General features: G+C 34.1%; 2 protein-coding genes across 2 annotated transcripts; both read right to left on the bottom strand.

Moving 5' to 3' along the window:
* Window positions 1–189: 189 nt before the first annotated feature.
* LOC143621831 (L10-interacting MYB domain-containing protein-like) lies at window positions 190–1,649 on the bottom strand. Its single transcript, XM_077093136.1, has 2 exons — window positions 362–1,649; window positions 190–286 (listed from the first exon to the last, which is right to left on the bottom strand). The coding sequence occupies exons 1-2, from the start codon at window positions 713–715 to the stop codon at window positions 233–235; spliced, it is 408 nt and encodes a 135-aa protein (XP_076949251.1). The 5' UTR covers window positions 716–1,649; the 3' UTR covers window positions 190–232.
* On the bottom strand, window positions 1,034–27,537 carry LOC143621898 (uncharacterized). Its single transcript, XM_077093184.1, has 3 exons — window positions 27,439–27,537; window positions 16,423–17,319; window positions 1,034–1,732 (listed from the first exon to the last, which is right to left on the bottom strand). Exons 1-3 carry the CDS (start codon window positions 27,535–27,537, stop codon window positions 1,034–1,036), a joined length of 1,695 nt encoding a protein of 564 aa, XP_076949299.1.
* Between the last annotated feature and the right edge of the window lie 392 nt (window positions 27,538–27,929).

Here is a 27,929-nt window from a genome sequence, read left to right as displayed (position 1 = left end):
TACTCTTCAAAAAACTTGGATACTTGGCTTGCGAATCAGGTGTCTCTGATACAACATGAATATCGTCTGCACTAGTGATATTCTCCAAGGTAATATCGTTGGTTTCCACCATTTGATCAATCTCATCAATTGTTTCCGGTGTATGATCATTTTCTTTCAGTCTCTTGTTTATCTCTTTTGCAGTTTCTGCTCTAGCACCTGTAGCTCTATCTTTGGCAAACAACTCTAGCATCTAGTGGTAATGAAGAATTGGTTTATCCCTCCATTTTGCAGCTCCGGGACTCTCCTGTTTACAAAATCATAAAATTACAGATAAAGGATAATTAAAAAAAATTAATGTCCAACTATATGCAAGGTCTACCTTGATCAATTTTTCCCAGACTTCTTCCTCTGCACCAAGTAATTTGGTGCTCGGATCCCATGAAAAATTGCTCATTGAATTCCCTTTAAGAACATCATAGAACTTAGAAAAATGATCTTTGAGTGTTTTTAGTCTATTCTTTAGATGGTCTTTTGTGAGGTCCATTCCAAAAGCTTTGCTTAGTTCCTCCACCATGTTGGTGTAAGCTTGAGGAGTAAACGTGCCATCAATTCTATTACCGTTGTCTTTCTCCGTAATCATTGCCTGCAAAAATGCGGTGTCCATTGGAGTGGTCCAATGAAATCTTGTGGACGTTCCATCTTTTTTGCTCATGGCTAATTTCTGCATAAACATATGAGAGTTTTATTCACAAATATGTATTATTAGTAAAATGTCTAACATAAACACTCATTATAAGAAACAAATATATGCTAAAGTATACAACTAGCAAATCCATATGCTAATAATACCCATTACCATTTCTGTCATTAGTGTAATCCCTGCAACAATTTTGTTCCATACTAATAATAGCCAAATATAAAAATCTCATAAAGAAACTGAATTATCACTAACATTTTCATAAAGAAACTGAATAACAGTGAGTTTTCAAAGGCCCAACAATATCTATGATTAACAAATTTCAAGTTCCAAAAACTCCAAAATAGCTTATAATTAATTAGACATGTTAATTTCATTGTTTGGATGCGACAAATATTGACTCCACATTTCATTTGCTATAGACTCTCTTATTTGTTCCCCTCTATCATCCATGGCGTTTGGAGCATGATCCTCTACATCTTGTGTGGCATTTAACACCTCTTGTGCAACTTCATCTTCAAGTTCTCGATCACGATCAACTTCAAGTAGATAATTGTGAAGAATGCAACAAGCCAAAAATATTTGTGATTGTGTTTCACATGAGTAGAACGGCTCGGTTGTACTTCTAATTATTGGAAATCTTCTCTTTAAAATGCCAAACGCCCTTTCAATAGAGTTTCTTAGTGATGCATGTCGAAGGTTAAACAATTCTCTTGGATTCTGAGGTGCACGTTTTGAGTATTCCTTCAAATGATACCTAACACCTCTATAAGGTGCTATGAGTGTACTTTTGAGTGGTAGACCGCCATCCACTAAATAAAATTTACCATCTGGAGTATTTAATTTATCTTCCCTAGTAAGTGCATCTTTTAAGACTCTTGAATCAGACGCTGTGCCTTCCCAGCCACTTAAAACATATGTGAACTTCAAATCGAATGTGCAAGCAGCTAATACAGTGATAGTTGGATATCCTTTCCGACCTCGATATCTCGAAGCATCTTTACTAGGCACTTTCACACGAATATGTGTTCCATCAATTGCTCCTATACAATCCTTAAAAAATGGATAAAATCTTTTTTTGTCTTAAATTTGTTTTTGCACAGTATCACCGATAGGTTGAATAAGATACTGGTCTTCTAATGATATAATTGCATTTAATACTCTATGAAAATGCACGCTTGTTGCTGACCCAGATCGATAATAAAACCAAGAGACGAAACGATTTCTAAAATCATTTCCAATTATATGCAAAAATCTTGCAACTTGTTCTTCAATAGTCATACGTTGAGTTGATCGAAGACCACCATCACTTTCTAACTTTTGACATAATATCATAAATGCATTCTCACTCATACGAATTATTTGTCGGCATTTTCCACCTGTTGCAAGTTCATGCAACATCTCTTCACGTACTCGTCGTCGATGTAACATCTCTTCTCCCCTAACACGATTTCCACTGCGATGTGTACGATGTGCTATAAGAGCTACCACTAGACAAACCAAATGAACGACAGCTAAATGGTGTTGTCTCACCGCAAGAAATAGGTTATCGTCCATTATAAAAACAAGATCAAAACCTGTCTCGGTATAGCATATTTCTATGTAAACCATTATAATACAAGTACATAAAAAAACCATTATTAACTACTTATAATACTTGTAACAAGATTAACCCATCACATACAAAATGATGGCATGTATCTTTGTTTGGTTTATTTGTGATAATGTGTTGAAAAGTCAAAGACTATTTGAGATGCAATCACATGTTTCGCTGTACACACACCTCTATTTGGTTTATCTTTATAACATATAAAAATAACCTAATGATGCTATTCAACTAAAGGATCATAGAAAGTCAAAGGAGATATATATTTACAACCTCTGATGCAGTTCACTTATTAAATATCAAAAGTCCGAATGTTGCAAAGGGTCAAACATATGAAATTCTTTGTTTACGATAGAAATCTAGCAATAATGAAGAATAAGATGAATACAAACCTGGAGCCTTTGATTTTGATAGCAGCGATTTTGAAGGCAGCGATTTTGATAGAATCAAAGGCGTTAGAGAAAGAAGCAGAAAATGGGTTGAAGTAATGAAGAAGATGAAAAGATTAGCTGGTAATATTGTAATTTGGTTTTTTATCCTTAGTTATCCGCCCATTTGTGAGAGGATAAGTTATTGGGAAAAAACATCAATTTAATCCCTCCTAACTCCTCCTACTCCTTTCCTTTCCATCCTAAAAAAACTCAAGAACACCCATTTTTTAACTATCCTTAGTTTTCCTTTCCTTTCTCTCTTTTAAAAAAACTCAAGAACAGGGCCTAAGTGAATAACTCTTGAACTTAATGAATTCAGATGAGACCCCCACAACACGTACCAAACCCAATATTCTATTCAGTCTTCGTTGTACTACAACAATTTGTGTGGCAATTTACAAACCTTAGAACTCATGAGTGCACAACAAACAAGCAACAAATTATTTGGCAAATTATTAACCAAATAGTATTTCTAAGTCTGATCTGTGTTTTGAAAATACTGTAAGAGAAGTAGTTTGCAGGTTACTTGCACAAAAAACAAGCAACTTTTAGAAACCAATGCTGTGATAATTGCTGAACTGGCTGTATCTGCCAACAAGAATAACAAAATATAATGTTTCTGATCAGTTGCTGGCTGAATATAGTGGGTTAAACTATATGGCAAGACATGACTAGGTAGGAATGATCAGGGCTGCAGCTGTACAGCTACTGTGTTGAATTAATATAAAAGTCAACTAAAGTCAAAGAGTTGATAATAATAAGCCAGATTTGCTAATTGAAAATCAGGGTTGTTTATGTGCTGTTGGTCATTTTTTAATGTGCCAAATTGTGCTGATCTCTCTGTGTTCTAATCTTCAAAGTTTATACAGATGTGATTATTTTAGAAGCGTTCAAATTGGTGCATCTTGTCTATGCTAACGAGTATATGAATGATAATTAGTTTACTGTAATTTGTTGATCATTAAATTTATGATGGAACCCTGGTGTGTGGGAATGACTATATATGCTGCTCTAAAACATTGACAGACACGTTGGATTATTAGTTCAACCATTTTTTTAAACCAACGTGTCTTGACCTGAACCAAAATAACTCCTGACCTGAGCCCTTCCTGATCCATTACCCCCGCCCAACCCGATGGTCCATTTTGCCAGTGTTAATCAACTGCCACCCAAGTATATACTGTTGACTTCCCTAAACCCCATTGTATTTACAATCAATGCCGTCTTAGCATACAACCAGTATTAAGGCCCTATATAGATCCAATATTCCAATCTCCATTGATTTTTAGGTGCATTAATTGAGCAGTAATCAAATGTAGAATTGGTTAATACACTAGTTTTAGATATTTATATTAAATCTAGATGTACAATTGAGCTTAAGCTTTTTATCTAATTTAACAAAAAAATAAAAATAAAATTTTACGATTTGCGGATATCAAGACTTAAAAGAAAGAAATACAAAAATCTCCCGGATACTCTAACTAATTACTGTTACCATAACTATTGAAGAAGTAACAGACATTCTAGTAATAAGCAAAAGACCTATGGTTAAATTTATATTTATATAAAACCTAGAATAATTGAAATTCCATGGGTGATTCATGATCGAAGGGCATACCAAACATGAAGTAATGCAAGTTATCATCATCTTTAAATTTGAAGATCATCTTGCATTGCATAAATAGCGTACGTGAAGTATTTCCAAACTATTGCTTGTATTCTTCGAAACCCTTACGTTCACTATGTTGTAAAATACATCGTTTACCTTCGTTATAAATAATCAAATCTGGCTGATCAAGCAGCAGTAGTGTTTCCATATAGGGGTACACAGAGAATGGAAACTTAATTACATCAAACCCTAGATCATCAACGCGTTTCGAGCAGGGCTCATAAACAACAAGTTGTCTACGACGATAATCATCTACAATTTCAATTATAGGTTCACCTGTCCTCTTAAACCCTCTACTTTTGCGTATGGTACGTTAACATTCAAAGTGAATAACTTTATAAAGGAATTTGGAGCACCATCCTCCATCATCCAAACACTGAAAACTGGATTATTGGCCTCTACATCACATTCAAGCACAACTAGTGTAACGATTCCGACGAAACCAGGTATACCCTAACCGGTAGACGTTAGTTACGTCATATGTAATGTCGGGTACATGAGTTACCATGGTAATTATACGAGAATACATGGTTCATTGTATTGATTGTATGTGAATATATAATTCACCGTATTGAATATGCGATCAAACGATCGATAGTTATTGAAACCCGAATGAATCGAGGGTTCAATTATAGACGAGATATATGATATTTAGTGATGTTAGGAAGTATTAAAGCTTCGGGGTAAGTGGATTAAAGCACAGAAAAAGGATTTCGATTTAATAGTACGTCGGTACGTTAAACGAAACCTTTAATACCAAACCGAGCAAGAGACGATCGATCAAGCCGAAAAAGATGCGTAATAACTAATAATATGACGTTTTAAGTTAATAAATGTCATGGTTTAAGTTTTTAAATCGGTTTAATATAAATTTCATTTTTAAGACGAAAAAGACCGTTTTAGCCTCGTTTTAAGCCGACTTAAACATTTAAACAAAAAACGAACTGAACCAGTTTATCCAAAACATTATCCGGATTGCGGATATCCAAATGAGTGGCCAAAAATAAACTTGTGGGTCCCACCCCACCCCCACATGTAGACCGATCGGCCTCTATGGCCTTTACTTTCTTTTTTTTCTTTTTTCAATTAACAATCCACAAACTTCATCAAATCCTCTCAACTCCTTGATCAAAAACCGAGACTTTTAACAAGAAAAACCAAGGTAAAGATCGAATTATATACGTTCCATCTTCGTTTCTTGAGTTTGTTTGCAAGAAAATGAGGTTTCAAAGATGAAAACCGATTCTTGCATGATCAAGTGATGTATACGGGTTATACAAGGGATCTTGGTCCAAGAAAGGAGTTAAACGAATCAAAAACGAATTTTTACGGTTAAATCTTTGTTTTAGTATCATAACCGTAACCATGAAAGAAATGGCTTGATCGTGAGTGTAACTAGCTTGGTATTGTGGTATGTTGTTTGTAGGCTCTGTATTTAGTGGTAGATAAGGCGGAAAGATGAGTTTGTAGCTTGTAGTGGCGGAAAACGAAAGGTATATTCGGTTATGTTCGGTTATGGGAAATTTGGACAGATTGTTGATGCTTTAGAGTTAGGTCATGAAATTTTACAGAGGTGTTAAACACATGAAAATATGAGTTCTGTGAATTTTTGGTAATTTTTGGATAAAGGATGAATATTTGGTGAATTTAATGCTCGGTTTTGGCCAAAAATGGTGAAAAATAGTTAAATATCATGAAAAATTCTGGAAAATTTCAGATAAGCTTTTCATATCATGTATAAGTTACACACAAAATTTTAGGTCCGTTGGAGAAGTCTAAGTAGGCTTTTTGGTTAAACGAGTTCAAGGGATTTCTAGCTCGGTTTTGGAAAAAGGGCATGTAAAAGAAGATTTTGGTTCTGGAAAAATTACAGGGGACTATGTGGATGGCAGGGGACATCCAGGAAAAATTTGGGATTTTTCTAAGGTCGTTTGGTATTTACGACATATTTAGTGTTTAAATGGTGTTTAAAAATTGATAAATAAATTTTAAATATAAGAATTAATTCTGAAAATATTTTTATAAAATTCCCCACTATTAAAAAGTGATTTGTGCAAAATTTCAAGATCCGAGAGTAAACGGATAATTAATCGTGCTAATTATCAAACTTTTAAAGTTAAAACGCGTAAACCGGTGAAGTTCGCTTAAGCGAGCTGACTGGTGTATAAAAACCTTAAAAATGGACTATTTTCATATAATTGAGTTAAAAAAGTAAAAATGAATCATCCGAAAATAAGTCGAATGATTTGGGTATTTTTAACCGATTTAACAGTTTCCGGTACGCCAAAGACGGAAACGGGTCCCGCGGCCAATCGGGACGTCTAAACCGAGCTATAATTTCACATTTTAAATTAAATTATCAGACAACCACTATTTTCGAGTCGTGTGTGACCAAACTCATTTTTGAAACATAAAACGGATATTCGTGCTAGGCACGCAAAACGAGAAAACGACTAATAGAAATTGTGACCATGGAACTCTAAACGACATCACAATCTGAGTCCAGAGAAGTATTTCTGGGTTAACATTGCCCCCGGAACAGGTACAGTCCTGGGTTAACAGTGTCCCCAGATGTACCGATTGATAAGGTTAAAGATTATATAAACAATAATTGTATAATAACGATCGTAGGGATCATATTACAGATTGGACGTGTTAATTGATAATGATTGTTGTTACCTGCTTGCATGTGCTAAGGTGAGTTTCACGAGCCCCTTTTTACTGAAATGTTTTAAATATTTTTCCTGGGCGGAAAGCATGTTTCTATCAAAATGATTAAGTACATGCTGAACGCATGGAAATGAATGTATTTATATAATGTTTATTGTACGGGAATCGTACGGTAATGTATTAAAATGGTAATTGTTTGAGTTGTTAATATTGTGAGGTTCCGCAACAGTGTTCTGGGTTAACAGTGTCCCCAGAGGTTATTGGAAGTTTCTGGGTTAACAGTGCCCCCAGAGGTTAGTGGAAGTGTTCTGGGTTAACAATGTCCCCAGAGGTTATTGGAAGTTCTGGGTTAACAGTGTCCCCAGAGGTTATTAAATGTATTTATGGGTTAACAGTGTCCCCGGATAATATTATATTATGATATGGATTTATCATGGTTTACTAAAATTGTGAAACTAACCAACTATTCGTAGTTGACCCGTTTTCTCACATGTTTTTCAGGTACAACTAAGATAAAGTGATTGATTACGTGCTAAGTGCTTGATGTGTGTAAGGTTTGCGTGCTGGACGTTAGGATACATTATAACAGATAGAATTATGAATCGTATTGTATGATGTGTGTATCACCTAGACGGTAATGAAAGATGAGATAATGAAATTTTGAAGTATATTAATGCATTCAGTTTTCTTTATAAACAATGTGGTTGATATCAGAGGTGTCTGTCGCATCCCGTTTACGTTTCCGCTGCGGTCACGGGGTGTTACAGAACTTGGTATCAGGGCCATTGGTTATAATAGAATTAGGATGTCTTTAAAAGATACCTAAAATATAACCAGTAGCTCAAGTATTATAGGATCTGAATATCAACTAATAATTTATAGTGACGAGGTCTGGATGAACTTGGATGGACAAGTGAGTTATTATGGTCCGGAACATAATAACAGACTTGTCCGCACGAGGGAATTCAGGGGAAGTCACGGGGTACATTAATAGGTAAAAATGGCAACATATGTGTAAAGTATATAGTATTATTTATACGTGCTAATGTGTATATATATATATGTACATATCTTGTGGGTACATGTATTGAGAAATGGGACCCGGATAAGGAACCGGGGAAGGAAATAATAAAAAGTACCGAGGATGCCGAAATTTCTAGAGCATTGGTTGATGATAAGTCTGACTTATCAGGCCATAGTTATGATAGTACCAAGTTAGATCTCCCGTTTGACATTAACCAGGAATATCTAGTAACCGTCACTCCCAACCAAAATTGATGAATCCCTTACCCTACCAACACCGGTACCGTATATCCTAATAACCCCAGATGTTCACCCGAACCGTCGACCCTCACGTACGGACGGATCCGTACCTGAACCCATTCTTATTCCATTAAGGTAAATAAATAAATAAAATAATAATAATAATAAATTTGATAATAAATCAGCAGATAAAAATAATATATAGAAATATATATATGTATTTCTCACTCTCAAACATTTGAGTCATACCACCTCCAGATCGAGAATTACCGATTTCAACGAACCTAGAACGCCTGAGGACATTGACTGAGCAAGTGATAGAGTTTCCCATAGTAGTAATTAATAATATTTGAAGGCAACCCATGTTGCGCAATTACCTTGAACCTTGCAACTCCCTATGTTATCCTTACATCCGTTAGATGTTTACACCATGCATGCTCGAATAGAATGATTACCTATACACAAAGAAGTGTTGGAATCATTATAGCATAGTTGGTTGTTCGTTCGTAGGTGGCATACTGTGTATGCCGGATATACGAATAAACACGGATATTATAACTCCGTGGTATGTAATCGTTTGGTGCTCACGGTGAGCATGTATCGGTTATGCTGACATGCAGAAGGATATTGAAATCAAGTATATTAAACGTTGATCTTTGTGGAGAAAGATCTATATGTCGGTTGGTGACAAGGGTTATGAAACATATTTAAACGTTAACCGACGTCAGGTTAAGTCCAAGTGTTATTATATTTGTGGGACATATATACTAAATGCTGGTATGTGTAATATGTGTGATAATATTTGGTGTGTATGTGTACCTGCTGTTATGATTGAGCTGGTAACGAGATATACGGTGAGATTAGTGTTGATTACTGCGTACGGGATGAATACGGCAAAATGACATAAAAAGAGTAACTCCAATGATGGAGATTGATATGATTCAGTTGAATGCTCATAGATAGCAGATGATGATACCGAATGTCGTATCACAGATCATTGCTAGTATTGATGCAAATGTGATCGCGGAATTATAGATCGAGAAATCGCATGAATATGAATATTTAAATTCTTAGTGGTATTACTAAGAGAGGTAATGTCCCACCGAATACAATTATGATTACAAGTATTAGTTATAAACTAAACATGAATAGTAGTCGTAATGAATTAGATCCGGTATGAAGGATATGTTTGTTGGTTGTGTTAAGGAAATTATTAATGGTTTACTGATGGTAAAGGGAGGAATAGATTAGCGAGTGGATAGAAAAGATCGAAATGGTCAAGGACTGTGGTAAGGGCCTAGAACATTGTGTAGTGAAATATGCTACAGATATGTTGGTAGATTATGTTGTATCGTGATGGAACACGATGGTACAAAATTATAGTTAGAAAATTTTTACTCGGATGATATGGTCAGAATTTGAAATTCTTGTGCTAGGGCACTTTTAATCGAGTAATTAAGTTCAGAGATTGGGAACTGAGCTATGGAAGATAGAAATGTTGTGTGCTGATCACTTAGAACACGCTAATTGTTTGAAGGAATTGTCGTGTCTGGTAACATGGTTAATTACTCCCGAAACTAAGCGAAGTGAGCGCTATATTGGGGACTAACTCCAGCGATAAGGAGTATAGTCAATCCTGTAAATATACGACCCTTGGAAGGGTGGTGTCACAAGCCAGCATGATGAATTTGACTCTATGGGAAGCGGACTGGAAGGACGTTGGGTGAGACGTCGAGTGTTAAAGAAGAGAAGTGATAAAGGTATGGTGCAATATAGACTTTGAATAAGTAGGAAGAAGAATGTTGAGTGTTAGTAGGCCACATGTGTGGTAAAGATGGACGTAACGCCCTAATTGTAGAACCAAGTGAAGCCATGTGAACCGACAACCCCAACCCATTCGTGTACAACCACTTCGAAACCAACAACTTCAATAACAATCCATTCAAAGAAACCAAATTATGCCAAACAGTTGTACTTGCTATGAATGTGGCAGTACAGAACGTTTCAAGAGAAATTGCCCAAAGTTGAACCAAGGTGTCATTGGAAGACGAACCTCATGACAAGCATCAACCTCTGATCAAGCAAGGAGCCGTGCTTTTGTGAGTAATTCAAATAAAGCACGTCATGATCCAAAAGTAGTATTAAGTACGTTGTAGTTTTAAATCAATAGGCTTCAGTGATACTTTTACGGTCGTCGATAGAAGTTAGTTCCTGCTAACCTCCTACCCTTTGGAAAGATACCGATTAGTGAAACTATAGAACCCTATACTGTAGGATCGCTAACGGTAAATCCCTAATGGTTAACTAAATTGTACGGAATTGTCCTATTATTATGAACGATTAACCTTTCCTTATTGACCTACGACCAGTAAAGCAAAGAAGTTTTGACGTAATAGTTAGCATGGATTGGCTAACTCAACATGAAGCAGAAATCAAATATGAAAAGAAGATGATTAGAAGCTCTCTTTCGGACGATGAAGCGATTAAATACAGAGAAAAGTGTACGGTATTATGTTGCCACTCAAATCTCATCTTGAGATGTTATAATATTTACGACAAGAAGACGTGGTGTATTTAACAAACGTGATTGCCTAAGTATTTAAAAGTAAACATATAGAAGATATCCCGGTGGTGCGCAAATTTCCACAAGTTTTCCCAGAAGAACTCCCTGGATTACCGCCAGCCCGACAGGTCGAATTCAGAATCGATTTAATGTCTCAAGCTGGCCCTGTTGCTAAAGCATCCTGCCGACTTGCACCGTCCGAGATGCAAGAATTATCCAATCAGTTACAAGAATTGTTGGATAAGGTTTTATACGACCTAGTTAGTCACCATGGGGTGCACCAGTTTTAATTGGGAAATGAAGGACGGAAGTGTTAGGATATGTGTTGATTAGGGAGAATTGAATAAAGTGACGATCAAGAGTAGGTGCTCACTTCTTCGAAGTGAATGATCTGTTTAACCAACTGCAAGGGACGATTTATTTTTTTAGAAAAATTGATCTTAGATATAGTTATCACCAAATGAGAGATCCAAGAGGAAGACGTTGCAACAACAGTGTTTCGGACTCGCTACGGCCATTATGAATTCTTAGTTATGCCTTTCGGGCTAACAAATGCGCCGGCAGCATTCATGGAACTCATGAACCGAGTCTGTAACTTTATTTTGACAATTTTGTCATAACATTCATTGATGATATTTTAATATATTCGCAACGTAAAAAAGAGCACGATCGACGGTTAAGGAAAATTGTGGAAGTGTTAAAGCAAGGGGAGTTGTACGCGAAGTTTTCAAAATGTGATTTTGAATAAAGAATGCATAATCCCTTGGTCATGTTGTAAAGCAACAAGGATTTCACAAAGATTCAAATAAGATAGAAACCATTAAAATTGTGCCAAGCGCCGATTTTAAGTCTCCCCGATGGAGACGATGGTTTTTCCGCGTATTGTGACGCATCGCGTAAAGGGTTAGAATGCGTGTTGACGCAGTATATTAAGGTTATAGTCTATGCTTCCCGACAGTTAAAAGTACACGAGTAAAATTACACTACTCACGACTTAGAACTGGAAGGGGTTATCTATGCACTTAAAATGTGGAGACATTGTCTCTACGATACGAAGTGCACCATCTTCACCGATCATAAAAGTTTGCATCACATATTCGATCAGAAAGAACTAAATATGAGGCAACGAAGATGGGTTGAGTTGTTAAACAATTATGACTGTGACATCCGTTACCACCAGGCAAGGCTAGCGTCGTAACCGAGGCCTTGAGTAGGAAAGATCGGGTTAAGCCATTGTGAATGAGGGCGTTGGGGATGATAGTCCAGTCGAACTTTTTGGATCTGAGTCGAGTCGCTCAACGTGAGGCGTTGAAAGAGGGACAATTGGAAAAGGAGGAACTTTATGGCAATGAGAAGAATTTCGAACAACGCGTGGACGAAATTCTCTACTTCAAAAATTGGGTTTGGATCCCGACTCTCCATGACCTTCGTGAATTAATCATTGACGAAGCGCATAGATCGAAATAATCCATACACCCGGGATCGGATTTGACTATTGATGATACGGGTATCTGAAAGGATTTTTATTAATGGTGGAGTTTGGAGAAAGATATGGTCACGTGTGTTGGTGAATACTGAGTTATGCAAGAGATAAGGCTGCACACCGAAAACCCTATGGAACGCCACAACGACAGAAAAATTCGCCAATGATAGTGGGAATAAATTACAATGGATTTCGGGACGCAAATTCCCATGATATATCAAAGGCATGAGGTAAATTAGGTAATCGCGGATCGATTAACCAGTCCTCGCATTTCATCCCAATCTATGACGATTGCCACAATGAATTCTCGCCCAAATTCATGATGTTGAAATGGTAACTCGTCGTGGAGTACCATTTTCAATGATCTCAGATCGAAATAGTCATCCTACTTTCATTATTGGAAGGAGGGGAAGGAAGCATCGAGAGCTTGAAGCTTTCTATGGGTGAAGTAGTTATCACCAATTAGTTAAATTGAAAATGAGCGTCGATCGAGCCATAAGATTTGAATTGATCCGAGAAACAACCAATCGGGTTTATAATGTTTAAGAGAAGTCGAAAGTAGCGCGAGGATTGGCAAAGGATTTATGTCAACGTTCAAAGGAAACCATTGTCACTAAATAGAGGTGATAAGGCATTTTAAGGCATCACCTTAGAGAGAGGTGGTATGAGGTTTGGCCAAACCGAAAATAGCTTCTTAATATATTGGACCCCATGAGAACTATCTCCATGGTTGGTCATTTAGTCTATCAATTAAAGTACTCCAGGGGCTAAGTACTATACATGATATTTTGCCATGTATACGGATTGAAAAGTGCCTAAGCGATGAGGCAACGAGAGTACTAGTAATAGAGGTACTCATAGAGGACATGCTTGATATCATAATTAATTCCGTAAAGATAGTAGACGGGAAAACTAAACAGTTTGGACATACCAAGCGTTATTAATTAAGATTAAGTGGAAATTCACAGCGAGGACCAGATTATACTTGGTAACGCGAGGGTGAATTCTGAAGGAAAAACCCCCCACCTTTCTCTCGAAGGGAGATTGTGGGCGTGTAAAATTTCGAGGACGAAATTTCTTAACGGGGAGAGAATGTAACGATTCCGACGAAACCAGGTATACCCTAACCGGTAGACGTTAGTTACGTCATATGTAATGTCGGGTACATGAGTTACCATGGTAATTATACGAGAATACATGGTTCATTGTATGATTGTATGTGAATATATAATTCACCGTATTGAATATGCGATCAAACGATCGATAGTTATTGAAACCCGAATGAATCGAGGGTTCAATTATAGACGAGATGTATGATATTTAGTGATGTTACGAAGTATTAAAGCTTCGGGGTAAGTGGATTAAAGCACAGAAAAAGGATTTCGATTTAATAGTACGTCGGTACGTTAAACGAAACCTTTAATACCAAACCGAGCAAGAGACGATCGATCAAGCCGAAAAAGATGCGTAATAACTAATAATATGACGTTTTAAGTTAATAAATGTCATGGTTTAAGTTTTTAAATCGGTTTAATATAAATTTCATTTGTAAGACGAAAAAGACCGTTTTAGCCTCGTTTTAAGCCGACTTAAACATTTAAACGAAAAACGAACTGAACCAGTTTATCCAAAACATTATCCGGATTGCGGATATCCAAATGAGTGGCCAAAAATAAACTTGTGGGTCCCACCCCACCCCCACATGTAGACCGATCGGCCTCTATGGCCTTTACTTTCTTTTTTTTCTTTTTTCAATCAACAATCCACAAACTTCATCAAATCCTCTCAACTCCTTGATCAAAAACCGAGACTTTTAACAAGAAAAACCAAGGTAAAGATCGAATTATATACGTTTTCATCTTCGTTTCTTGAGTTTGTTTGCAAGAAAATGAGGTTTCAAAGATGAAAACCGATTCTTGCATGATCAAGTGATGTATACTGGTTATACAAGGGATCTTGGTCCAAGAAAGGAGTTAAACGAATCAAAAACGAATTTTTACGGTTAAATCTTTGTTTTAGTATCATAACCGTAACCATGAAAGAAATGGCTTGATCGTGAGTGTAACTTGCATGGTATTGTGGTATGTTGTTTGTAGGCTCTGTATTTAGTGGTAGATAAGGCGGAAAGATGAGTTTGTAGCTTGTAGTGGCGGAAAACGAAAGGTATATTCGGTTATGTTCGGTTATGGGAAATTTGGACAGATTGTTGATGCTTTAGAGTTAGGTCATGAAATTTTACAGAGGTGTTAAACACATGAAAATATGAGTTATGTGAATTTTTGGATAAAGGATTAATATTTGGTGAATTTAATGCTCGGTTTTGGCCAAAAATGGTGAAAAATAGTTAAATATCATGAGAAATTTCAGATAAGCTTTTCATATCATGTATAAGTTACACACAAAATTTTAGGTCCGTTGGAGAAGTCTAAGTAGGCTTTTTGGTTAAACGAGTTCAAGGGATTTCTAGCTCGGTTTTGGAAAAAGGGCATGTAAAAGAAGATTTTGGTTCTGGAAAAATTACAGGGGACTATGTGGATGGCAGGGGACATCCAGGAAAAATTTGGGATTTTTCTAAGGTCGTTTGGTATTTACGACATATTTAGTGTTTAAATGGTGTTTAAAAATTGATAAATAAATTTTAAATATAAGAATTAATTCTGAAAATATTTTTATAAAATTCCCCACTATTAAAAAGTGATTTGTGCAAAATTTCAAGATCCGAGAGTAAACGGATAATTAATCGTGCTAATTATCAAACTTTTAAAGTTAAAACGCGTAAACCGGTGAAGTTCGCTTAAGCGAGCTGACTGGTGTATAAAAACCTTAAAAATGGACTATTTTCATATAATTGAGTTAAAAAAGTAAAAATGAATCATCCGAAAATAAGTCGAATGATTTGGGTATTTTTAACCGATTTAACAGTTTCCGGTACGCCAAAGACGGAAACGGGTCCCGCGGCCAATCGGGACGTCTAAACCGAGCTATAATTTCACATTTTAAATTAAATTATCAGACAACCACTATTTTCGAGTCGTGTGTGACCAAACTCATTTTTGAAACATAAAACGGATATTCGTGCTAGGCACGCAAAACGAGAAAACGACTAATAGAAATTGTGACCATGGAACTCTAAACGACATCACAATCTGAGTCCGGAGAAGTATTTCTGGGTTAACATTGCCCCCGGAACAGGTACAGTCCTGGGTTAACAGTGTCCCCAGATGTACCGATTGATAAGGTTAAAGATTATATAAACAATAATTGTATAATAACGATCGTAGGGATCATATTACAGATTGGACGTGTTAATTGATAATGATTGTTGTTACCTGCTTGCATGTGCTAAGGTGAGTTTAACGAGCCCCTTTTTACTGAAATGTTTTAAATATTTTCCCGGGGCGGAAAGCATGTTTCTATCAAAATGATTAAGTACATGCTGAACGCATGGAAATGAATGTATTTATATAATGTTTATTGTACGGGAATCGTACGGTAATGTATTAAAATGGTAATTGTTTGAGTTGTTAATATTGTGAGGTCCCGCAACAGTGTTCTGGGTTAACAGTGTCCCCAGAGGTTATTGGAAGTTTCTGGGTTAACAGTGCCCCCAGAGGTTAGTGGAAGTGTTCTAGGTTAACAGTGTCCCCAGAGGTTATTGGAAGTTCTGGGTTAACAGTGTCCCCAGAGGTTATTAAATGTATTTATGGGTTAACAGTGTCCCCGGATAATATTATATTATGATATGGATTTATCATGGTTTACTAAAATTGTGAAACTCACCAACTATTCGTAGTTGACCCGTTTTCTCACATGTTTTTCAGGTACAACTAAGATAAAGTGATTGATTACGTGCTAAGTGCTTGATGTGTGTAAGGTTTGCGTGCTGGACGTTAGGATACATTATAACAGATAGAATTATGAATCGTATTGTATGATGTGTGTATCACCTAGACGGTAATGAAAGATGAGATAATGAAATTTTGAAGTATATTAATGCATTCAGTTTTCTTTATAAACAATGTGGTTGATATCAGAGGTGTCTGTCGCATCCCGTTTACGTTTCCGCTGCGGTCACGGGGTGTTACAACTAGAGACTCTCTAAGCTTGGAAACTGACAAATTCCAAATAGAATGGTGTGCTAAACTATTTGAGAGTTTTACTTCTCTAAATCTTTCACTTGTAATATCAAAAGAAATAATCAAATTATAAGACCTAAATTCACCATAAGATCTAACTGCATCAGTAGCAAGCCAATAAAGAGACCCATCTACAACCACCTGCAGACCGACAAATTCAATTGATTTACGAGGGGGATTGTTATATGGACTTCTCCAAACTCCTGTGCTTAATGCAAAAACCTCAACTTGCCAAGGGATGCAAGTTCCACTTTCCAAATGGCTCCACGGATAAATATGTTTAATCTTGACAATCTTAGGATCAATAGTCTCACGACAAACACCAAAACCTATAACCGTCGTATATATCTCATCTCCAACATCAGGCTCAACAACAACAACTGCTTTTCTAATTGAAATATTCCAAAGAACGGTCATGTGCTTTCCAAGAAAGGAAAAATCATGGCCTCGACGAAAATAACCGTACAAACACAATAAGCCATGAGAGCTGCCGATTATTCTGTAAAATTTAAACAAGTTAACGAATAGGGGAAGCGTCAGGAAAACTCTATGTTTGGGGAAGCTATCATCATCAGCAATTGAAACATGTTCCGGAAACCCAACCGAACCCACATAATACCTTACACATAGATGTTGCATCTGGCCGCTATAACAAGCAATAAAATGAGAGCTATCAATAAGAGACTTCCATGCTTTGGAGACCAACCGGAATTGAATCAATGATCTGACAGGAAGTCTTTTCATAATTTCCTCTTGGATTTCGAAGGGCAACATTTTCGAAAGGCATGAACATGTCCGGTAACCTTCTGTTAACAAAACCTAATTAACTTGTTGGTCAATCCTTGGTTTCATAAGAATAAAAGGTGGTGTTAATCTAAAGTTTATGGCCAAGATTTCATTCATTCAAGCATTTTATGGAACGCTTTGTTTACAAGATAGATAATCGAAAGTAATGGAGGAGAGAAGAAGAGAGGAGATTGAGATTATTTTATGGAGGTGGATGTGAATTCTTAGACGCTGGTATATTTGGAAAAGGAAGCCAGAAATCTTTTAATTTTCATTTGATTTTGTGTTGCTCGACACAAAACCGATTTTAACAACAAATTAGATAATTTTTTCCTTTTTTCTTTTGGTGCGTGGAATGTGGAAAAAAGCTATTAACTTGCTTCTCGTGACATATATATAGGGCTTTAAGAACTCGAAATAACTTAACGTAATATTTTTTTTTGAATTTTTTTATATATATGTATTATACGTAGGTTACACGGACGTAGAAAAATGACAACATTTTTTATGCACCGAATCGACTTTTTACATAAGTGTAACGGACGTTTAAATTAGTGTAATCACTGTACATATTTATTCTCTCTCCTACTTAAATTTTTAATCAGATTTAATCTCAACCATATAATTTAATATATTTAATAAAATATGTGGTAAGAGTGAGGTTCTTAAAGTTCTTAAAACTCACAAGGTTATCAAATTATCCCTCCAATATATATATATATGTATATATATATATATATATATAGGGAGAGATCTTTTGAGAACCATGTTAAGTTTTCAGAACTTAAGAACTCAATTCTTTGCCACACATTTAATTAAATTGTTTTATGTGGTTGAGATTAAACCTGACTAAAAAGTCAAAGTAGGAGAGAGAATAAAGATGTAAGTGATTACACTAACTTTTACGTCCGTTACATATGTGTAAAAAGTCGACTCGGTGCGTAAAAAATTCTGTAATTATTTTACGTATATGTAACCTACATATATTACGCATGTGTAAAAAAATTTCAAAAAAAAAATTGTTATATTAAGTTCTTTTGAGTTCTTAAAACTCAAAGTGATTCTCATTTGAAATCTCTCCCCCCCCCCCCCCACACACATATATAGGGGATGGATCTTGTGTGAAGTCAAGTTACAGTGAGAAGTGCGAGAAGTCAATATGGGAGACTCATCTAATTTTCAATCTTTCATCATTAAAAATATATGAAAAATGTATTAAAGTTATATAAATGTATTATCTCTCTAATTAATATATATAATTAAACCACATGAGTTATATTTCTAACCACTATATTAATCTAATCACAATAATTAAAAGATTTAAAAAATCAATAATCTATAATACAATAAATTTATCTTTTTTACCCAATCTTTTGAGTTCACCTTACATAACTATAATTTTTTCTTACACCTCTTCAAAATTTTCATACATATCTTTAATTTTTTTATACATGTTTTAATTTTTTTTTCCTATACATTTTGAATTTCTTCGTACCTATGCTTTTCGTCTTACACATCTTCAATTGTTTCCTACGCATATCCAATTTCTTCCTACACATCTTAATTTTTTTCCTACACACATTTTATTTTCTCAAACACAACATTTTTTTCCTACACAACTACATTAACTTTAATTGTTTACTACGCATATTCAATTTCTTCCTACACAACATTAATTTTCTCATACACATCTTAATTTTTTTCCTAAACATATTTAATTTTCTCATACACAACATATTTTTTTCCTACACATCCACATTCGTCGTACACTTTTTTTTCGTCCTACACATCTTCAATTTTTTCCTACGCATATTTAATTTCTTCCTACACAACTTCAAATTTTTCCTACACATCTTTAATTTTCTTATACACATCTTTTTTTTCCTACACATTTTCAATTTTTTCGTACACATTTTTTTCCGTCTTACAAATATTCAATTTATTATTTTTTTTTCAAAAGAGTAATCAATGATAAAGATACTATTTTGCTTAAATCTTATAAATTAAAAGTTGTTTATTGGTGAAAAAAGAACAAAATTAGATCTTACACTAACATATAATGAAATAAATAAATTGTAACTTACAAATAATAATTTTTGGATATTTATGCTTTGAGCTTTTATTTAGGAATAAATGAGATAAATTAAATAATTAATTATTTTATTCTACCTAAACTAACATTTTCATACTTATTTTAATGTCTTTCAAATTTTATTAATTACAATAAATGCAATAATGTTTCAACCATTGATTTATAATCTAATGGCTGAGATCACTTCTTGCACTTCTCGCTATAAGAATCACTTCTGAAATGAACCTAATCCTCTCTTTATATATATAGGATTATGTTCATTTCAGAAGTGTTTCCTATTGCGAGAAGTGCGAGAAGAGATTCTAACCAATCACATATTTCTTTTTTATTTTCTGATTATTTATATACAAAGGTATATTAGTGAAATACAAAGTGCTTTATTTTGTAACTCTTGCTCATTAATGGTTTAATAATTAATGATAAATTACTAGCAAATGGTAAGTTACAAATTATTATTATTATTATTTCATCTAAAATTTGACCCATTATAATCTATTTGATCTAAGATCATTTTATTCTAACACATAGCTTATTATTATTATTATTATTATTATTATTATTATTATTATTATTATTATTATTTGATTTCAAATGTGATTTTTTCACCTTTGATTTTAATCAACTAATGTAGTGTAAGCTTATCTATGTAATGCGAATATGGATACGTAATGAGGTGTAAGCACACTTTAAAACGTTGTGTAGTTATAATTAATGTAGTGTAGACATATCTAATTTAGTGTAGGCAAAATTAATGTAATGTAGTGTAGGCACACTTTTCAAATGTTGTGTAGTCATAACTAACATAGTGTAGTGTCGGCACAGTTTCAAATGTTGTGTACCCAAATACTCATAACTAATGTAGTGTAGGTACGTATCGTTTAACTGTTTGTATCTAGACAACGACGTATATTCGTACATGGGTATGTATTTACGTACGTATTTAGGTGTACGTTTATGTGATAGTATATATGTATGTACGTAAGTGTTTAGGTATGTACGTCTGTAGTTAGGAGGGATGCATGTGTGTTGTTGTAAAGTTTCATATATATAGGGTTTTATATAGGTATGATTATGTGTAAGTACATCTGTGTCCCGGTATGTACCTGGGTTATTTAGTACGCATCACGCATGTATCGATGTATGTAGGTATGTACGTGCGAACGTAGGTATGCATGTATGTACATTTTTAATATCCAAATAAACAGCTTTAATTATTATATTGTCTTTATTTTAAATTCCTGTGTAACATCCAAATAAACAGCGAAAGCGTGAAATGAAAAAAAGATTAAATTCCGTTGTAAATATCCAAATAAAAAACTTTGTTAAGTATTATGTTTTCATCATTTTATTATAAAATTTATTAAAAACAAGTTGTATCTAAAAGTAAAAATTTTATATTATGTATCTGAAAAAAATAAAACACATTAAATGTTTAATTTCCGTTTCTTTTTGTTAGCTACACACTAATGACTTTTTTGCCCTTGTAAACAATTAATATATGGTAACAAATTCTTGATATTTACTAATTTGCCGTAGTGTAACGTAAACCACTGATTTGTGTAATCAATGGTTGAGATTTACTTCTCGCTATAATATCACTTCTCGCAAAATCATCCCATATATATATATATATATATTCATTTTGGTACTATTACCTTTGTTCGGGGATTTATATATTTAGCTTTGGGTTATTGTATTTAAATAGTCCCAACTTTCATTCGTTGACCGGAAATACTCTCAACTAACAAATGTTTACCACAACTCCCAACTTTCACTGTAACACCTCAACCCGGAATACGCTGACGTGTCACTATTATAGATATCATAAACCAAACACAATCTATTTAAATGGAATAAAAATAATCCAAGTGCAACCAACGAGTTAAAACCAAAATGAAAGAAATTCCTAAGTCCAATTTATTAAATACGAAAATAAATAAAAATCCTTATTCTTGAGCTTCATTTTACTCTCATCACTGATTTCCCGAATTATCTGTCAACAAATAAGACAAACACAAACAAGAAAAACCGGCTGAGCCAAAAATTGCCCAGTAACGGAAAGAACAATAGTAATGACGATAACATGAATGAACGGAAGCAAAATAATAACCAAAATCTATCGTAACGAAAATAAATATGATACTGAAATATGATACTTTTAGAACATATGACCAAAAACCGATACTAAACATATTACTAAACATGTAATGGTGGCTGACTTACACGACAGTTGACGTTACAAAAATAAATCGCGTAATTAAAGAAGTACCCAGAGCTAAAACATATAACATATAACTTGTAACATATAACGTTTGACATATAACGTGTAACATATAACTGAATTAGCATCGATCCATACGCCTCTAAACGGCCGAAGTACTAACAAAGTACTAGTTAGAGACGCTGTGAACTTTTAAAACACATTGTCACGAAAAATGTTGTGCTCGGGTAACAGAGTACTAAACCTGAAAGGCAATATAACTGCCTAGCATATAACATATTAACAGAAATTCATATTATTATCCATAGGAACATGTAATAATGAGTACGAGTTTATAAATCTATTGCATGCTACAATTCTTTCTAATCAAAACTAGTAACCAAAACAAATAGTTGAACAAAACTAAATAAAAAGTTGACGACGTATAAAATGTTCAAAGACCAAATGGGTCGTATCAATAGAGACAACTTGGTGATACTAAAATATAAAATACCGAAAGTCCGCACTACAAAGTAACGGATTAGAATTAATACTATGAGTAAACAAAAACAGAATCCGTACTCTGAAGTAACGAAATATAATTAATACTAAGAGGAAACAAAAACAGAAACCGTACCTCAACCACCTCAACCAAAAGTGAAAGCAAAAATAAAGTCAACGTCGCCCGCAAAGTGTATGAAACCTAGATGGAGCTTCAAAAGAGCCAGATAGCAAATTCTGAGCCGGTATACCGACGGTGGTGCAGCAGCGGTAGCAGTTATTGTAGGCGCGCCGTGCAAGTTGGAACCGAAACGATATGCAGATGTGAAAATTCAATGATTTTGGATTTTATGAACAGATCATGTATTTAAACGAATCGTATAAGCCCAAATTTCGGTTTATTCGTTTGAAATTGGATTAAACTCACATGGAAGAGAAGCTCCGTTTCCGCCGGAGAAGGAGACGTAAGTGTAGCATATATCAAATTAAGTTTTATGACTTGGCAAGATTGGTCCCTAAACTTTTATTCCAATTAATTCACTTATTTTCAAATCTAACCTTTTTCTAAATAAAATATTAAAAGCACCCCTATACTTATTAAAATAATATTCATATCTAACATGTTTCGGTCATTAACGTTAAATTGGTCCTACGAGATATTAGCTCTTTTAATGATCGACATAACTGTTCGACTTTTAATATTTTATTATTTCAAATTTTCGTATATTACATTCACCTTATTAATTTTCTTCTTGCGCACCCAAGCTAATGTAAAATTTTTTTTATGATGTGGCATTTTTTGAAATGGCTCGGGAGTGTAAGAAAAAAATAAGGTGAAAGTTGGGAGTGATAATAAACATTTTGTTAGTTGGAAGTGTTTCCGACCAGCAAGTGAAAGTTAAGAGTATTTAAATTCAATAACCCTTTAGCTTCATATTAGAGAGACTGAAAAGATTGGAGAATGTAGAAGTGAGAGTTAGGGGGTGTTTGTTCTTTTAGAAAAAGTTTTCTTGACTTCTTTTGTTTGCACCGTGCAGACCGTACAGGTCAATCTGCGCGCCCTCTTCCTGTTACAGATTTGGACCATAAGCTTATAAGATCTTCTAACCTCTTTCCATCTCACATCATATCATTTTTCATCAAACCTTTTTTATTAACCACTTTTATAAAACACCTATCAACCCCTCCACCCTCTTCTCTCTCCACCCTCACACCTCCAGCGCCCCATCCTCCATCGGTCGCCCTAAACTAACATAGGCACCCCACGCCACTACCGTACCTTCGTCCCCTCCCCTGCCTTTGCGGGCAACCCTATATAACGCCAACCATCCCACGCCACCGCCGACCTCCCTATCGCGCCTCTACCCTCTCCTCTACCTCTGGCGGCAGCCCTATGCTAATGACGGTCACCCTGTACGAATTATTATTATTATTTGTTGAAATTGATTTGCTGAATACTTGTTAGTTTTTAGAAATTGAATTGATGAATTCTTATTAGTTTTCTTTTATAGAAATTGATTTGCAGACGTTAAAAAAAGTCTTTTTCTTGCAAATTGAAGAGGTTTTGTCCACCTCTTATTCTACATATGTCTGCAGATGTGGTCTGCACTGCAAATATTTTACCTCTGAAAAACAAACAGCACCTTAGTTATTATAAATAATAAATAAAGATGAAAAAAAATGTTAGTCAAAAGCTTAATTGAAAAAAAAAATATCCTTGAGAAATTGCCAATAAACAACAAAGAAATTTGCGTTTCAAAAAAAAGTTCCATTGAGAAAATGAATATAAAGAAGAAAAATTAAAATATCAAATTTTAAATATAAACGGTTTTAAATAACACTCTAAAATCTAAATATTTTTTTAAATTATTAAAACTCATGTTTCTTTTACATGATATAATCAAGTTAAGAGCAAACATGGAAAAAAAATAAATTAATCTGGTTAATGAAGTGTATGAATTAATCAAAAGGTGAAATGGGATGATCTAGGGGTGACAAAACAAACCCAAATGGGTTGTTTTGTGTCAACATGCATAACTTTTAAAATTGAAATGAGTCATGATCGATTAAAAGAATTTTTCAAGAAAGTCAAGATGGGTTTGGCCGGGAGAATGCTAATGACTTTTGTTTATGGGTTATAATGGACTAAAACAAGCTCCATTCTATTTTATTTCAAAACAAAACCCACGAAGTCGAACATAACCCAAAAAAATTGAAACCGAACAGAAACCGAAAACATCAAAACCGAATAGAAACCGAAACCGATTAAAACGAAAAAAAAAAACAAAATCAAACCGAAGAAACCAAACCTAAACCGAGACAAAACCGGGGTATTTTTTTAATGAACAAGGACGACGGGAAAAACATTTTTGTTGTTTTAGTTTTCATTTTTTATTTATATTTTAAATTATTATTTTTTTATTAATTTTTTAAGGGTTTTTGAAACCCTTTTGTATTTTAACCTTTACATGAGTCAAGATAAGTTAACTTTACCCATCTTGACCCATATATATTCTAACCTTGTTTTTTAAAACCCATCCTAACCCAAACACATTCTAACCCATCACCCAATCTAACCCTATCCATTCATTTTGCCACCTCTAGGACGATCAATGTTACATTAAAGACCAAGGTGTAAACATTCGTTACTTTTCAAACCCGAAAACACGACCTGTTTTAAATGTTCGGATTTGTTTTTATTTATAAATATATTTTTTATAATGTTTTGATTATCTTGGTTTTGAATCCATTAACATCTCTTAATCAATTTTCAATGTTACAACTTTCAATTTATGATTTTATTCAAAGTTTTAAAGACATGTTCAATTATATTAACTTCTTTGACTAATTTAACCAAGTTGAAACATCCTTCAACTATTTCTTCTATAAATTGAGCTTCATATTTTTGCCTTTCACTAATTTTGGTCAAATATCATTCAATTGCATTCATTTTTACTAGTCTTATGCCTTTTGAGTAGCCACTTGACTAGCCATCCAATTAATTCATTTTAACCTTGTTTTTAACGATTTTTTGGCATATATAAACACCACTTCACTTCTACAAATCTTGCACCACAACTTATTTCACTCTCAGTTATGTTATAGCTTTCTAATTTGTGCAAAGTCCAAGTTCGACCAAGAAAAGTCAAACCGCCCAAGTTCAAGTTTATTTTTTTGTGTGTTCACTCCTCGGGTTAGTATGTTTATTTTTCTGCGAGTTTAGTTTGTTTAGAATGTTATGCTTTATTAAAAATATTTTTCAAACGACATTTGCTCGGCTAAAAACGAACTCGACTCGCTTAAGTTTATTTTGGACAAAGTTTGGTTATTTTTCTACATATAACTTTTGAAACATAAACTATTAAAGTTTTAACCAAAGGATAAAATTTTTATCATGACGGAAACGAATCCGACATAAAAACCAGGTTCGGGTCCAACTAAAAACGAACCACTCGTTTAAACCGTTTTCTTACTTTTTAGGCCGTTTAACTTTCTTGAACGATTGAACTCATAAAAATTGATTCACAAAATCGCAACCCAAATACTTAATAAATTTTACCAACTTAGGTATTTTTATGTTAAAAACATTACTAAACCAATTATATAGCAAAAAATATATTTTTCCGTTATAAACTCTAAAAAATCCAAACTTTGAACAAAATCTATCGCCGTCTTTGATATTTTATGTCCACTATTTTGAATCTAAAGTTTATTATCTAAGACCACTCGTTGAACCAAACTTGTCCGGTTCAACTCGCTTAAACACTTAGTTTGCTTTCACTCGCTTACTTTAACAAGTGAGTTTTCATAACTCCTTTTTCATCTTTTAACATTTTAGGATGCAGTACGTTACAAATTTTTATTGTTATTTCATGTTTCATGTTGTTAACCAAAATTCACATATATGTGTCTCGTATGTATTTGTTTAATATCATAATGCTTGTAAATTATGTGATTACGTGTTAGTTGTGTTGTTTACTGTTTTTTTGGTGGAAGTGACTCATATGTACACATACACATACTCATGGTGGGAGGGTCTGACGAGACGTACTTGCGCTGCCTAATTCTTCAACATATGTTGGAATGATTAGTGGTCTCATCTAATACTCCTAGTGGGTTGGCAAACGGGGGTTTCCTAATAGATCTGGCTTATGCCAAGCGAACGGGAACATCATGTATTTATTTTATTTTACTTTATGATTGAGACGTTACATCTTGACTTGTGAATTTTCTATTTTTCATATTATATACATATGCAAAACTTTGTGAATTCTCACAAACATTATTGTTGACAAAATATATTATTTTGCACGTGATGTAGGTTGAAGTTTAATTTAAGGATTGAAAACTAGATAGTTGGACCATTAGGTTATTAAAACATATCATAATGAAATTCAAAGTTATTGCATTGTTAGTTGATTAATGCCAAATTGTGTACTTGTAATTTAATAAAATGAAGTAATTATATTTGTCATTAACAGTATCATGAGCTTATGAGTAATCTGTACGTACCGCTCCGACATATTCCACACTGGCATATTACGCCCAAGGTCGAGGTGCTACACAAGGGGTTTGAACATAAAGTCCGTTTGTGCAATGAACAAATTCTCAATTCATTCTCTGTCTCCAAATATAAAATTACATTAAAAATCACTACATTTTTCTCTTCTTTTTCAATTAAATAATACTTTTTATTTATTTATCATTACATTTTCTCTTTCCTCTACTCACAACCACTTTTAAAAAATATTAAAAAATTTTAGAGTATGAACAATATTTCTCCAAATCTAACAATAAACAGTAAATTTATCTCTCTCATTTACTCACAACCAAACTCTAAAAATGAAGAATACACTCATATAAATTTGGAGAACCCATTAGGAATGCTCTTAGAGCATTCCCATCTCTTACCCTATCTTTAAATTCAAAATTACACTAAAAATCACTATATTTTTCCACTTATTTTCAATTAAATAATATTTTTTTACACCTTTATCATTATCATTTCTTTTTCTTTCACTCAAAATCACTTTAAAAATATATTAAAAAATTATAAGACATCTACAGTAACTTTTCAAATATACAGAAAAATGTCCTCCACTCACAACACACTAAACCACTCCCTACATTATAAAAACCTTCACTCACATATTTTGATAGATTGGATGTGAAATTGTGAATGCTCTTAAAGGAGTTCACTACAAAAGTTGCATATATGAGGAATCATATATGGCTGTTTCGTGTTCTAGAAAGATTTGGTTTATGCAACACACTCCTAGGCATACGTTTGTGCTTTAGATGGGTTTCCGTAAGAAACTCCTAACTCAATATAGTCTCGACGTGAGGTGTGTGGTGTAACCTTGAGTAGATCTGGCACAAGCGAAATATGAGAATGTTCCACACCAACAAAGGGCACCATCAAGGGCTGCCCACTGGCTATGGTTTTACTAATTTGCATTATTAGCAGTTTAAGTGGATCATGCAAATGCAGAGTTGAGTGAGGGTAGAGTATCTTTAGCTAGCACACTTGTTAAGAGTCGAAATATGTCATTAAGAATGGTAAGGAATTGAATATATATATTTATTTATTTTTTTAGTTCAGAAGCTTGTTTTTCGACAAAGCGAACAAATGAAGACACGTTTTTAAGTAAATCAAATGAGCTCAGTTAATGATCCATTTTGATTGATGAAACAAATTTTCTCATGTACATTGTAAACTTGCAATCTGTTTCTTTTTGTTCTTGTTATAAGTTTAAGAAATTCTTGGAAATATGTGACCGGTTCTTGTAATAAGTCTATGAAATTCTTGATAATATTTGACCCAAATAAAGAACCTCAACTGAATATAAT

The sequence above is a fragment of the Bidens hawaiensis genome, unplaced genomic scaffold (genome assembly GCF_021521415.1).
Source record: "Bidens hawaiensis isolate Kalapana, Puna unplaced genomic scaffold, B.hawaiensis_p1.1 tig00002977_1, whole genome shotgun sequence".
NCBI lineage: Eukaryota > Viridiplantae > Streptophyta > Magnoliopsida > Asterales > Asteraceae > Bidens > Bidens hawaiensis.
This window is presented reverse-complemented; position numbering and strand designations above follow the sequence as displayed.